Source organism: Sander lucioperca, chromosome 4, assembly GCF_008315115.2.
Source record: "Sander lucioperca isolate FBNREF2018 chromosome 4, SLUC_FBN_1.2, whole genome shotgun sequence".
In the NCBI taxonomy this organism is placed as follows: domain Eukaryota; kingdom Metazoa; phylum Chordata; class Actinopteri; order Perciformes; family Percidae; genus Sander; species Sander lucioperca.
Window position 1 is genome coordinate 29261608 of NC_050176.1, and position 15000 is coordinate 29276607.

General features: G+C 44.9%; 1 protein-coding gene across 1 annotated transcript in view; it reads right to left on the reverse strand.

The window, feature by feature from the left end:
- The window catches only part of aftpha (aftiphilin a), a 33471-nt gene extending 22495 nt beyond the window's left edge, over nt 1–10976 (reverse strand). The window contains exons 1-2 of the mRNA XM_031302680.2: nt 10744–10976; nt 3813–5511 (exon numbers count right to left, since the gene is read on the reverse strand). Coding sequence (XP_031158540.1) covers nt 3813–5474 — 1662 coding nt within the window. The 5' untranslated portion in view covers nt 5475–5511; nt 10744–10976. The remainder of the gene's footprint in view (nt 1–3812; nt 5512–10743) is intronic.
- Between the last annotated feature and the right edge of the window lie 4024 nt (nt 10977–15000).

The window sequence follows — 15000 nt, forward strand, 5'->3', positions numbered from 1 at the left end:
CCTGTCCATCTGATTCTGCACCGACAGACCATTTTATTATTCTCTGTTCCACTGCACCAAATCAGAGAGCTGACCTCTCTCATTAACGGGTCGGTTAATGTTTAACACAAACAGTGGTGTGAGCGTAAGGGCGGTGACTCAGCTCAATATGAACAAACAAAAGAAACTGATTTAAATGTAACCTTTAAAAAAAAATAACCTTCCTCTTTTGGTTTGTGGGCAGCAGAACTAGTGTTTTCGTCGGCTCTATGTGTATTATTGTCGAACGTGGACTGTCAAAGTTAATAGTATATAACAGGGGTGGCCAACCAGTTAGGTATAAAGAGCCACAAAAAAAAAAAAACGCACCATAGCAAAAAGCCACACAACACATGCACGTCCACACTACAACAGCAACAGTGTCTTCCAGATCTGATGACAGTTATAATACATAGCAGTTTTCATAGTTTTTTTCCTCACTTAGATTGACTCAGTGGGAAACCTGACAGTCTTTGTTATCCACAATCCTTTTCAGGTCTTGCTTGAACTCGGTTGTGGCCACTCGAAGAACTCTCTCACTCATTTGTCACTAAAGGGGCTTTCAAACAGTCGGATTCAGCAGTGAAAGGGTTAACGAGGAAGGTGATCTGTGGCCGCTGTTTTTCATCAGGTTGCACAATCTGTCCTCAAAACTCTGCTCTGCAAAATGCTGCATTATTTTCCATTTTTAAATAATTGGCAAATGTATTGGCAGATGCATCCAAATGTGTTTTTTTTTTTTTTACTTATCTGAAATACTGTATGTTTCAGAAAAGTTAAAAACAACAATCAACCAATGACACAGCCCCCAGCCACACAGTAAGAGCCTCACAGGAGCAGACAAAGAGCCGCATACGGCTCAAGAGCCACAGGTTCGCCACCCCTGGTATATAATCAAACTGTCTGTGACGAGTGTGATCTTTTATGGCTGATAGAAAACAACTTTCATTGTAGAAAAATGCGTTGAAGTGATGCTTTTAACCTTATTCTTGTTATCCTCAAAAGATTGTTCATTGTTCAGGTGCATATGGACTGTTATAATGTAATTTAACCAATGTAATGATTAGGGTTGGGTACCGAAACGCGGTGCCAATAGGGCACCGGTTCCGACCTAAACGGTAGTAACGAGACCGAATAAGAACGAAAATTTCGGTGCCTTATTTCGGTGCCTGACTTTCCACTCCACTCAACAGCAGCTAACGTTAGCCTAGCTTTAGCTAGCAGCTGGATTAAACAGGTTAAAATGCTGACAGCTGACGTTAAACAGTGTAAAGTGTGACTGTATTTCAACAGTCTGCTCTGCAGCGCAGCAGATGCCGACGTCGGAAAAACACAGACGGTGCGTTCACTGAAACTGGTAACCTACAGCCTCGCGGTGCATTCAAAGTTATTGTAAAATACCCTTTTCCCATCTGGTGGTTGTTTTTGTCATTCAACAGCAATTTACTGGTGAAATAAGTTATTGTTTATTATAAGTTATAGTTATTACATTACTATTAAATCATTTAATTTTGACCATATGGCCGTAGTAATAAACAAGTTGTTCTTAAATGTTGCCGACTGTTGTTTAGTAACCTTCTTTTTTTTTTACTTTCTTAAAAAGTATCGGTTCAGGCACCGGCACCGTTTTAAAAGTACCGCTTTAGCACCGGTATCGGGAAAAACCAAACCATACCCAACCCTAGTAATGATCCACTTTTGAATGGACTGTGTCCTCTCTGATTAAGAGTAGAAAAATATTGGGCTAATGACAATGCATTGATCATGAGCCTATAACAAAATTGGTCTGATTATCCACTGTTTTTAAATGTACTGAGTGGCCTTTTCCTGTTCACGGTCCGTGATGGGAGCGCCACTTTGTGAATGAATGACGTCATCCAAGAGCCGGACCTGATTGGTCCTGGTCAGTCAACCAAACTATTTAAGGCTATGGTTGAGGTGAATGTGTGAATTTACTTGATGAAGGTCTGAGACCGAAACGTTGTATTTTTCTAAATAAATTATTGCTAGCGTAACGGTCAGTGTGCGGGACTCCTCTCTAATCTTATTCTTGTTAGAATGTGCCACATTAGGTGGCCGGGTTGGCTCAGTGGGTAGAGCAGGCGCACATATACTGAGAGGCTTATGCCTCGACGCAGAAGGTCTAGGGTTTGAGTCCGACCTGTGACGTGTGTGTGTGTGTGTGTGTGTGTGTGTGTGTGTGTCTCTCTCTGTGTGTGTGTCTCTCTCTCTGTGTGTGTGTGTGTGTGTGTGTGTGTGTGTGTGTCTCTCTCTCTGTGTGTGTGTGTGTGTGTGTCTCTCTGTGTGTGTGTGTGTGTGTGTGTGTGTCTCTCTCTCTGTGTGTGTGTGTGTGTGTGTGTGTCTGTGTGTGTGTGTCTCTCTCTCTCTGTGTGTGTGTGTGTGCGTGTGTGTGTGTGTGTGTGTGTGTGTGTGTGTGTGTCTCTCTCTGTGTGTGTGTGTGTGTGTGTGTGTGTGTGTCTGTCTGTGTGTGTGTGTGTGTGTGTGTCTCTCTCTCTCTCTGTGTGTGTGTGTGTCTCTCTCTCTCTGTGTGTGTGTGTCTCTCTCTCTCTGTGTGTGTGTCTCTCTCTCTGTGTGTGTGTGTGTGTGTGTGTGTGTGTGTGTGTGTGTGTGTGTGTGTGTGTAAAGTGGGCAGAAGAGAGATAGAGAAAGAGGAAGCAGACGTGTTGTAGATGTGAGCAGAGTTGGTGGAATAAGTTTAAGTTTTGTACATAATCTCCAGACTGAAAGCCAAGTTCATTCATCTGCTCACCAGAAACGGGATTTTAACCCCGACGTTATTCATTTTATAACGTCGGCCCTGGAGGTAACGAGTCTCCCCTGGCTTTCTGACCACGCTCGGAATCGAAGCGATCAGGAAAGATTAATACATTGAACATTTTAAATTTAAAACAGCTTATTATGTAGGTGCGCGTCTGTGTTAACGTGCAGTTGTTCCCCGTGTGAGCTGATGACCTCATCTGTTGACATTTCTGAATGCCTTCCTACAGCTGCTTAATAAAAGCTTTCCACACAAACAAACGTACATGTGTCATTAGTAGGAGAAATAAATGAGATTTTAACTGTGTCGGGTCGGGCGGAAAAATTTGGCCCGATCAGACCTCTACTCAGAACACACCGAAGTGGCGCAGACTTGAGCGTACGTTCTGCGCGTGCGCGAGACGTAATACGTCTCCATAGCAGCAGGCGGTGCTAATCTGTATTGTCGCCCAAAAAATGAAAACCGGCAGCTGATTGGACGAACGCGTCACGTAGGTCTGGTTGCTTCCGGATTTTTCAACAGAGTATAATGGCGACTCGTTCAGAATACGATCTCATATTGTACTAAAATAGTTCACCGAAAACGTGTTTCTGAAAACATTTTAAGAGAGAAATAGGCCGTGCAGTTGCTGAATCTGTCTTCATTTCAGATCAACAAAGACCAGTTTAAAAGATTTTCATCAGATTTTGAGAGACTCTAGTCACGCTCATCCCGCTCGTCATTTCCGGGTTAGCTCTCCACCAATCAGATTGGTCATTGAGATTGCCCGCCTTCTGACGCAACATGTGAAATCGGCCAAAATGAAGGCCGACGGCTCCTCCAACGGACGACGGCACGGAACACACCGAACAGACTCGAGTCACCGACCTCGCCAGACTGTCCAACAGCCGATTATCAGGTTGGTATGTCAGCGCCTTTACATTTTCACATTCGAGATAATAAAGTAACTGAACTACTTCATAAATAAAAGATTATAATTATAACTCTGAAGCTTCCCAGTCGGACCAGTTCTTACCGACTGTCTGTCTGTCGTGCTGGTTTCCTCGCTGACTGCTGGATGTTCACTTTGATGCCACTCCTCCTCTAACTCCTCCTCCTCCTCCTCCTCCTCCTCTTCCTCCCCTCGGCTCTCTGCCGGAGGAGCAACGCTCTGCTCTGTGCTGAACGCCGCCCAGGACTCGCCGTCCTTCGCCTGCTGCTCCCCGAACGCGCTCCACCCTGCGCCCGCCTCGCCGTCCGCCCCTTCCGCCGCCGAGCTGAAATTCCCAAAACTGTCGCTGACGGGGAAGTCCGCAAACTCTCCGCCATCCTCCCCGTCGTCACCAGCGTGAAGTTTCGGGGAGTTAAAGTCGCCGAAGTCGTCGTCTTCCTCCTCCTTGGCGTTTGCGGCTTCCCGCGACCGAGCGGGACTGTCCGGCCGGCTCTGCTCCAGCCGGCTCTGCTCCGGCTGGACGTCCAGCTGGTCGAAGTCTGCGAAGCCCCGACCGCTGAACGAGCCTGCGTCTCCAAAGTCCCCGAAGTCTTCGTCCTCGTCGTCCTCTGCCAGCTGGCTGAGCTCGCCGGGCGTGGCCGTCTCGCCCTGGAGGAGCGGAGAGGGCGCCGACCCAGTGGTGCTCATGTCGCCGAACTCTTCCAGAGCGTCTGTGGATAGGGGCCGGCCCAACGAAGTCTCCGTCTCCGTTTCTGTCTCGGTCTCGTTACCGGAGCCCTTCCCGTCCGACTGCCCGGCCGCGTCGGGCGACGAGAGGTCTTTTTCACTGTAGCCCGTCGCGTCTGTGGAATCGCCGCCGTCGGCTAAGCCCGCCCCGTTCAGAGCGAGCGGCCTGTTAGTGCATACTTCCTCCGAGGCTAAGCGCTCCTGTGCGAAGGCTCCGTCCCTTTGTCGACAGTCGGCGTCCGCGTGGGAGCCCCGGTCCGTGTTGCACGAGCCGCCCGGAGCCTCAGCAGCCGGGACAGATACGGAATCAGAGCCGTTGGGCGCGTTGGGTCCAGTTCTGTTTGTGTTTGTGTCCCTGACATTGTCCTGTGAAGTCGTTCCCTGTTCTACGTTACGGTCCTCGTCGCGGCAGGCGGAGCTGCCCGCCGTGGGATCGTCCGAGTCCTCGTTTGCCGTGTGGCTGACGTGTCCTTCGGCATCGGAAAAAGCAGCAAAGTCTGCAAAATCGTCTTCTGGGATGCTGCCCGTGTCCTCAGTGGACGTTCCTTTTATATGCGAGTGGACAGAATTCTGCGAGGACGGGCTTCCCTGAACGTCAGAGGTTGCGAACCCGTTCGTTAGCACCTCTGTGCCTCCGCCGTTGCAGTCCGTGTCGCTCACGGAGAAACCCAGAGAGCCGGAGGAGAGCGCCTTTTTGGTCTCAGTTCTTTCTGGGGGACTGCCGCCCAAGTGGCTCGCCGGCACAACGCCGTTAGCCTTGGACAGCTCGTTGTTCGGGGCGCGGGTGCCGTTAGACGTGCCGCGGCTGAGTCCGTTGTTGAGGAGGAGCTCGGGCGGGGAGGTGGCGGTCAAAGCCTGGCTCTGGTTGAAAGTGGTCGGGGTGTCGAACTCCGTGAAGCTGATGCTGTTCGGGACGCTAGAGAAGGTGCCGAAGTCCCCAAACTCGTTGTCCTCTTCCTCCGCGGCGTCCTCCATCGGGGGCGGAGACGAGGAGTACATGCGGATCACGTCGGGCTCCATGACTCTCCGGCAAAACGACGAATCCTCCTGGCTACACCTGAGACGGCGAGAAGAGACATCATCAGGATATACATTAATAAACCAAACATTATAAAGCCGTTTCGGGCGGCACTTAAGCTGAATGAATGTAAAATTAATGTGAGCATCAAAACTAACTAAAAAGACTTTTCCTACATTTCTTTTTTAATGTAATGATTGTAGTCGGTCCTAGAGGACCTATCTGCCCATCTCAACAGTTGTACATTTTTAACTGTTTTACAACATTTTTACAATTTTTTGTACATTTTTACTCCCCAACTTGCACATTAAGTTTATCTATATCTATTGAAACAGTTGTACATTTTATTTCCAAAGTGTATATATTTTAAATATTGCTCGTGTAGTATTCTATTTCTATTATTATTTAATGTATATTGTTTTCTATTATTTAATGTTTACTCTGTATGTGTGCTGTGTGCCTGATATTTTGCTGTTGCAACACCGTTATTTCCCATTTTTTGGGATCAATAAAGTCTGTCTGTCTGTCTGTCTGTCTGTCTGTCTGTCCCGGGGGAGTCTGGTTTGAGGTCCTAGACTTTAGCACATTTTGTCTTTATTTACCCATTATCTGCTCTAGCTTTTCCAGCGTTTTAGACACAGATATCGAGACAATAACGGTCCAAAATGATGTGAAAAGGAGACGCAAAACAACCACAAACTGACTACAAAGAGACGCCAAAAGGTCCACGAAGACCCAAAACAACTCAAAAGGAAAGAAAAATTACCAAAAAGAGACACAACACGACTACAAAGAGACGCAAAAAAACGCTGAAAAAAGTGACAAAGAAAAACCATTGAGAACACCGCCATAGGTGACAGAAACTTGTTTAAAAAAGTGAGAAAAAAATTGGAAAAAAGTGAGAAAAAAACGTGTAAAAAATTGACAGAAAATTTGTTTTTTTAAAACGAAAAAAGTGACCAAAAAAATATTGGAAAAAGTGACCAAAGAAATTTCGGAAAAAGTGACCAAAAAAAAAAAAAACATCAAAAACATTGCCAAAGGTGACAAAAACTTGTTAAAAAAAGTTATTTAAAAAAAAAATGGGAAAAAAGTGACAAAAAATTGACAGAAAATTTGGGAAAAAGTGAGAAAAAACATTACATTACAACATTACATTACATAGCTCAGAAAATTTGTTTTTTAAAACGAAAAAAGTGACCAAAGAAATATCGGAAAAAGTGACCAAAAAAAAAAAAAAAACATCAAAAACATTGCCAAATGTGACAAAAACTTGTTAAAAAAAAAAAAAAGTTATTTAAAAAAAAAATGGAAAAAAGTGACAAAAAAGTGACAAAAAAATAGAAATAAAAACGTCGAGAAAAGTGTAGAAAAATAACAAAATGTTGAAATTTTGACCCACAAAAACACAAAGTTGCATGGTCCACAGGAAGACACCGCAAGGGTTAAGTTCTATTAAATGCAACATCTTCCCAAAAGTCAATTAGTAATCGTGTTAAATAATCGTGACTTCAATACTGACCAAAATAATTGTGATCGTGACTTTTCTCATAATCGAGCAGCCCTAAGTAGCTGTCCAAAATGCTGTGAAAATTGCTTTTTTGTGTGTGAAAAAACGTCACATTTTCTTGAGGGAGAAACCCCTGAACGCACCCTCAAAATACACGCACCTGAGTCTTCTTTAAACCCAGGGGGAAAGACGGTAAACACGTGTTTAAGCCCCGTGCTGGCGTCTGAAACACAAGAAGTAAATAAGTGCAGCTCTTACGGTGCCACAGGACCAATTAGCTTGTTGTGTGGTCTGAGCCGAAGCACAAAGTGAATTACTGCAGCACTAAAAGAGGACAGATAGGCGTCAAATTGACAGTAATAAAGTGGTAACGAGACACCAGACAGGGCTGTAAACAAACAAGTGAGTTAGAGAGAAAATAAACCGTGACGAGACATCAGTCTGCGTGCACGCTCTCAAAATTAACTTTATCACTTTATTCTGCTTAGGGCCGCGTTAAAGTAATCGATTCTCCCATTAAAAAACATTTGTTTGAGTGAGCTGATATTGATTAATAAAATCCAGAAATTGATATTTTGATATCGGCCCTTTTCGATGGCTGTTACGTTAGTGTCATGGGTGGGTCAGTTCTTAATGTAAACATTAATCTGGTGCGGTATAAAAAATATCTGAAGGTTGCTTCCACGGACTGAAATTAACACACTCCAAGCGCCAAATGCAGGTGAATTTTCTGTTTGGCGAGTAAATCTAAGAGCGCTATCCGCCACGTGGCGGGTACATGTTTTCAGTCAGGTTTCTGGCTGCTTTCTGGTCAGTTTCAGTCAGTTTCTTGTCTATTTCGTGTCTATTTTCTGTCTGTTTTCTGGTCAGTTTCAGTCTATTTCGTGTCTATTTCAGGTCTGTTTTCTGGTCAGTTTCAGTCTATTTCTTGTCTATTTCGTGTCTATTTCGTGTCTGTTTTCTGGTTGTTTTCTGGTCAGTTTCAGTCTATTTCGTGTCTGTTTTCTGGTCAGTTTCAGTCTATTTCGTGTCTATTTTCTGTCTGTTTTCTGGTCAGTTTCAGTCTATTTTGTGTCTATTTCAGGTCTGTTTTCTGGTCAGTTTCAGTCTATTTTGTGTCTATTTTCTGTCTGTTTTCTGGTCAGTTTCAGTCTATTTCGTGTCTGTTTTCTGGTCAGTTTCAGTCTATTTCGTGCCTATTTCAGGTCTGTTTTCTGGTCAGTTTCAGTCTATTTCGTGCCTATTTCAGGTCTGTTTTCTGTCTGTTTTCTGGTCAGTTTCAGTCTATTTCGTGTCTATTTCAGGTCTGTTTTCTGGTCAGTTTCAGTCTATTTCGTGTCTGTTTTCTGTCTGTTTTCTCTCTGTTTTCTGTCTGTTTTTTGGTCAGTTTCCATTCAGTTTTCGTTCAGTTTAAGTCTGTTTTCTGGTCAGTTTCAGTCAGTTTTTAGTCAGCTTCCTGTCAGTTTTGCAACACCAACTAATTAATTAGCCAGTATGTGGATTTGGCGGAGGGGTTAAGGGGTCTTTCCTCAAGAAAATGTGATGTTTTTAAATAAAAGAAAAATGCAATATGACATACATTTCGGACCGTTATTATCACCATATCTTTGTCTGAAACGTTGGAAAAAGCTAGAGCAGATCATAAATAAAAAACACTCAAGAAGCGGAGGAAAGTCTTTCAGTTTGTTTGATGCTTTTTTTCAACGTTTTTGGCGCTTTTTACATTCATACAGCTTTGGTGCAGCTTGGGTACTGCAGCTAAGACTAAGGCTAAGAAGAATGACAGGGAAAACCCTGCAATTTGAATATGTCGCTCGAATACTAAATGTATGATAACATGAGAAACACCTAGCAAAGTTCTCACCCACTTTGGTGAACTGTTTGCATTCTCAAACACCAAGCGGAGCAGTGGGTGGCGTCTGGAACGAGTGTTTGCTTTTCTTGGTCTTATCTCACACTAAATACCTGCGAGTATACCAGGTGAGTTTACACGGAGGCAGCGCTGACTCGCAAGTCCAGAAAGACGAGTTAACGACAAACGGGTCACATTTCAGAAAAAGACAAACAAATGATTTACCTGCTTCCACTCTCCCTGTGTGTGTGTGTGTGTGTCTGTGTGTGTGAGAGAATGTGTGTGAGAGAATGTGTGTGTGTGTGTGTGTGTGTGTGTATGTGTGTGTGTGAGAGAGAATGTGTGTGTGTATGTGTCTATGTGTGTGTGTGCGTGTGTGTGCACGGGTCTATGTGTGTGTGTGAGAATGTGTGTGTGTGTGTGTGTGTGTGTGTGCGCGTGTGTGTCTCTGTGTGTGTGTGTGTGTGTGTGTGCGCGTGTGTGTCTCTGTGTGTGTGTGTGTGTGTGTGCGCGCGCGTGTGTCTGTGTGTGTGCGTGAGAATGTGTGTCTGTCTGTGTGTGTGTGTGTGTGTGTGTGTGTGTGTCTGTGTCTGTGTGTGTGTGTGTGTGTGTGTGTGTCCCTGTGTGTGTGTGTGTGTGTGTGTGTGTGTGTGTGTGTGTGTGTGTGTGTGTCCCTGTGTGTGTGTGTGTGTGTGTGTCTGTCTGTGTGTTCCCATGGAAACTAAACTGTTATCTGTGCCTCAATCCTGATAAAAGCGTTTAATTTGTCTGTCTGCTGAACTCACTGAACCTCCCGTTGTCACTTTTACCTTTAATATACTTCTACCTACATTCAGTTTATAACTTGGCAATTACTGCTAATATACTAATATATAAATACAACGTGGAGCAGTTTTGGAGCAGCGCTGTAGCGTAAAGTTAGTTTATTAGCAAACACAATGCGTTATCTATTAAGACAGGTGTCACCCTTATGACAAGGTCCACAGCTGTTTATCTCACAAGATACACACTCAACCTCTAAAGGCTTCGGCTATATCTCGAGCTACACAACTTGTTTTCCTTCGATTCTTTATTTTAAATCAGTAAGCACAATTACAATTACGCAAATAAACAGTAATACTTCATAGTAACTCATTTCATTCTTGAAAACACGAACGTCAGGGTTTTACTTTGGCCAATTCACACAACTTTTGCACCCAAAAAAAAAATGAAATTAATGAGAAAATGTACCTTCTCTGATATAGTGTTGTACGTGACAAAGCTAAAGAACATATTGTGCACGAGATAGCGAAGTTTCACACATGTCCCTCACTTGTCTGACGTTTTTAGTGAAGCTAGCTAGCAGGCTAACGAAGCTAAACAGGTGAGCATTTAGCTTAGCGAGCTAACAGGCTGGCTAGTGCTATCGTTAGCTCAGCAGAAGCCTGACACTGACAGCCGAGTAAGAACTGAACACGACTACACACCAGGATTAATCGGACACGATGCTAACAGCTACCTTTCATTGGTAGGCATCTAATTAAAAGTACAAGGCCGAGACACTTCGCTGAGATGGGGTGTAACAGTCGCTAACTTAGCTTAGCTTGGTTAGCCTGTGTAGAAAAAAACCCAAAAAAAAACGCGAATTCAAGAGCTATGCTGCCAGTTAACGTCTCATTTGTTTGTCGCTACTTTGCTTTATTTACATTGTTTATTAAGGTCATCTCATGTATGTAAAAGCTAGCAAAGCAACACTATTACATGTAGGTAAGTGAGAAGTCCAGTATCTCGGCTAACTACGCAGCTAGCTGACACCAACGTCAACAACAAGCATATCTAGCTTTAGCTTTAGCTTTAGCCGGTCCTCATCATCTGGCGGTTTGGTTTGACAGCAGGTGTCTTAGTAACGGAAATAAACGGGTGAACTAACCGTGGGATGTTGTCCGTTGATGTCCATGACTCAGTTAAAGACAGAGCCGTCCATATGTTGTCAGATGGAGGCAGCAGAAGGGAGCAGGACGCCTGAAACTGAAGCAGAAACTGAAGGTTGAGTCAGCCGGCTGCTGCTGCTGCTGCTACCCTGCCTCAATATCACCCAGCATGCACCGCGGTGGCAGGTTGGCTTTCCGTTGGTCTGTTTGGCTCTCCCCAAACTTCCCGTGTCTGTCAGTAACAGGTACATCAGCTCAGACTGCACATTACAACAAGGGCGTAACTTTGGGTTCAACATTTCAGTCTTTCAGTTCGTTTGGTGCTTTTTTTCAACGTTTTTGGCGTTTTTGGCGAGAGTGTGTGTGTGTGTGTGTGTGTGTGTGTGTGTGTGTGTGTGTGTGTGTGTGTGTGTGTCTGTGTGTGTCTGTGTGTGTGTGTGTGTGTGTGTGAGAGAATGTGTGTGTGTGTGTGTGTGTGTGTGTGTGTGTGTTGTGTTGTGTGTGTGTGTGTGTGTGTGTGTGTGTGTGTGTGTGTGTCTGTCTGTGTATGTGTGTGTGTGTGTGTATGTGTCTGTGTGTGTGTGTGTATGTGTCTGTGTGTGTGTGTGTGTGTGTGTGTGTGTGTGTGTGTGTGTGTGTGTGTGTGAGAGAATGTGTGTGTGTGTGTGTGTGTTGTGTTGTGTGTGTGTGTATGTGTGAGAGAGAATGTGTGTGTGTGTCTGTCTGTGTGTGTGTGTGTATGTGTCTGTGTGTGTGTGTGTGTGTATGTATGTGTCTATGTGTGTTTGTGTGTGTGTGTGTGTGTGTGTGAGAATATGTGTCTGTGTGTGTGCACGCTTGTCTCTGTGTCTGTCTGTGTGTGTGTGTGTGTGTGTGTGTGTGTGCACGCGTGTCTCTGTGTGTGTATGTGTGAGAATGTGTGTGTGTGTGTATGTGTCTATGTGTGTGTGTGTGTGTGTGTGTGTGTATATGTGTCTGTGTGTGTATGTATGTGTCTATGTGTGTGTGTGTGTGTGTGTGTGTGTGTGTGTGTGAGAATATGTGTCTGTGTGTGTGCACGCTTGTCTCTGTGTCTGTCTGTGTGTGTGTGTGTGTGTGTGTGTGTGTGTGTGTGTGTGTGTGTGTGCACGCGTGTCTGTGTGTGTGTGTGTGTGTGTGTGTGTGTGTGTGTGTGTGAGAGATTTTGGGAGGGGTTTGAGATCTCCAAACAGGTCTGCATGTATTGAGAAAGTTTTATTTGATAGGGACCGTGCATATTTATGAACATTGTTGTATAAAAACACCATGTCAATATGCCAGAATTAGTAAAACTTTTCATCTGCAGTCCCTATAGACCAGTGGTTCTCAAACTTTTTTCAATAATGTACCCCTTTTGAATTGTTTCTTTAAGCCAAGTACCCCCTGACCAGCGCTAATCATGTTTGGGAGAAAAGAAAGTCTCTATAAAGAGGAACAGTACAGCGCTGTCAGAGATAGATTTACTAAACAACAGACTTGGAACTGATGAACATTTAGATGCTGATGAAAAAAAGACAAACTGTAAAAAAAAAGACAAAACCTTAGAAAAAGAAGGAAGGAAGGAAGGCAAGAATAGGTCAAAATAGTATCACAAACTTCAAAAACAGTGACATAACTTCGAAAAAAGCGAAAAAGTAGAAGTAGAAGGACAGTAGAAGGAAGGAAGGCAAGATTAGGTCCAAAGAAGGCGACACAAATGTCACATTTTTGGTAGGAAAAAAAAGTCTACATAAAGAGGAACAATGTTCTGGACAACAGCCTTGTAACTATTAAACATTTTGTTAAATATCTCATGTACCCCCCTGCAGTCCTCCAGAGTACCCCTAGGGGGACACGTACCCCCTGCAGTCCTCCAGAGTACCCCTAGGGGGACACGTACCCCCTGCAGTCCTCCAGAGTACCCCTAGGGGGACACGTACCCCCTGCAGTCCTCCAGAGTACCCCTAGGGGGACACGTACCCCCTGCAGTCCTCCAGAGTACCCCTAGGGGTACACGTACCCCCTGCAGTCCTCCAAAGTACCCCTAGGGGTACACGTACCCCCATTTGAGAAACACTGCTCTAGAGGGTTTTCATCGACGTCATGTTCTGGGCGGTAACCTGGATGCGCGGCCATATTGGAGGCACTCAGTGTAAACTGTCACTGCCCGATGTGAGTCGAGTGCAGATGTGAGTCGCGCATGCTCAGATTTAAACTGTTTACGGCATAACGTGTCATACTGAAATTTGTGAAATCTATAAAATAATAAACGTTTCTCTTTACATACAATAACAGAAGATGGTAATCATTTCAAAAACATTTTAGCTATCTATGACTGCTTTGATTGCTAACGTTAGCTCAAAACGCCATTAAGTGACAGCCTTTATTATGTTTGATTGCTAACTTGTAGCCAGCAGCAGCAGTCATTTCAAAAATGTTTTAGCTATCTATGATTGTTTGATTGCCAACGTTAGCTCATGGACTGTGCGTTAGCTCAAAAAGCCGTTAGCATCTTGTAGGCTACTTGTCGCAAAGTGACGCATGTGCGACTCACATCTGCACTGGACTCACATCGGGCAGTGACATAAACAACTGAATGGAGTAATGGAGTATTGTGCACTTTGGATACTTTAATACTTTATATCTAAACAACAGAAAAGCTCATCAAAACGCGTCCAAGATGCAAAGGCATGGAAGGACTTGGACCACAAAAAAAGGCGCGATATTTTGAGAAATTACAGTTTACTGGCGGTGCAGATCCCTACGAGTTGGCTCCCTCTTCTTGGATCCATGGCGACCCGGTGATTCTTCCTTCAGTTGCATATCCCGATATAGTTATGTATATATATAGATATAGATATAGTCAACTACCTGGTTTTCTCACCGAACCCATACACAGCGGAAGACCTTAAATCCTACAAAAGTTTGGAGGCCTATAACCAGATGTTGTGTGGATGGGTGAGGGAGACGCAGTACCAAGTCATTAACGACCAATATGGTGTGAAGGCCAAAGTAAGTAATGCAATAACGTCTTTAATCAACCTAACCTTAACTGTATGATATCATTGCGATACTCAAGGTGTAGCTAGTGACTCTCAATCGTTTATTTTCATTTCAAAGACCGAACAAGACAGATTTTTCCCTCAGTAGATCCTGGTTGATCTTTGCCAACCACAAGCGCCTCCTTTCCTCTGATAACTTCTCATTCCTCTCCCTGGTTGTTAATAACTTTTGGAAGTCGATAATATTCCAAATGTTTTTCTCGGTCTGACCTATTGGTACAACCTAAAACACGGCAATAATTAACCATTTTCCTTGACGCCGTTCGGGATCTACTTCAGTGCCTGTGCTTTGTTGTGATGTGGAGTACCTCCAACATGGCGACTTCTGGTCTGATGACGCGTCGTGAAAACCCTCTATAGGCAGGTGACATAGGACTAACATAGAGACAGCCAGCAGTCATACAGCACTCATTCACTATACATTAAAAAGGTACACATAATGGTGACATATACATTGACAAAACAAACAAAAATACATGATGACAAAGACATTATTCATTACTCCTCTTCTCTCCTGCTCCTCCTCTCTCCTGCTGCTCCTCCTCCTCTTCTCTTCTGCTCCTCCTCTCTCCTGCTGCTCCTCCTCCTCTTCTCTCCTGCTCCTCCTCTCTCCTGCTCCTCCTCCTCCTCCTCTCTCCTGCTCCTCCTGCTCCTCCTCTTATCTCCTGCTGCTCCTCCTCCTCTTCTCTTCTGCTCCTCCTCTCTCCTCCTCCTCCTCCTCCTCCTCTTCTCTCCTGCTCCTCCTCTCTCCTGCTCCTCCTCTCTCCTCCTCCTCCTCCTCCTCCTCTTCTCTCCTGCTCCTCCTCTCTCCTGCTCCTCCTCCTCCTCTCTCCTCCTCCTCCTCCTCTTCTCTCCTGCTCCTCCTCTCTCCTGCTGCTCCTCCTCCTCTTCTCTTCTGCTCCTCCTCTCTCCTGCTCCTCCTGCTCCTCCTCTTATCTCCTGCTGCTCCTCCTCCTCTTCTCTCCTGCTCCTCCTCTCTCCTCCTCCTCCTCCTCCTCCTCTTCTCTCCTGCTCCTCCTCTCTCCTGCTCCTCCTCCTTCTCTCTCCTCCTGCTCCTCCTCTTCTCTCCTGCTCCTCCTCTCTCCTGCTGCTCCTCCTCCTCTTCTCTTCTGCTCCTCCTCTCTCCTGCTCCTCCTCCTCCTCCTCTCTCCTGCTCCTCCTCTTATCTCCTGCTGCTTCTCCTCCTCTTCTCTTCTA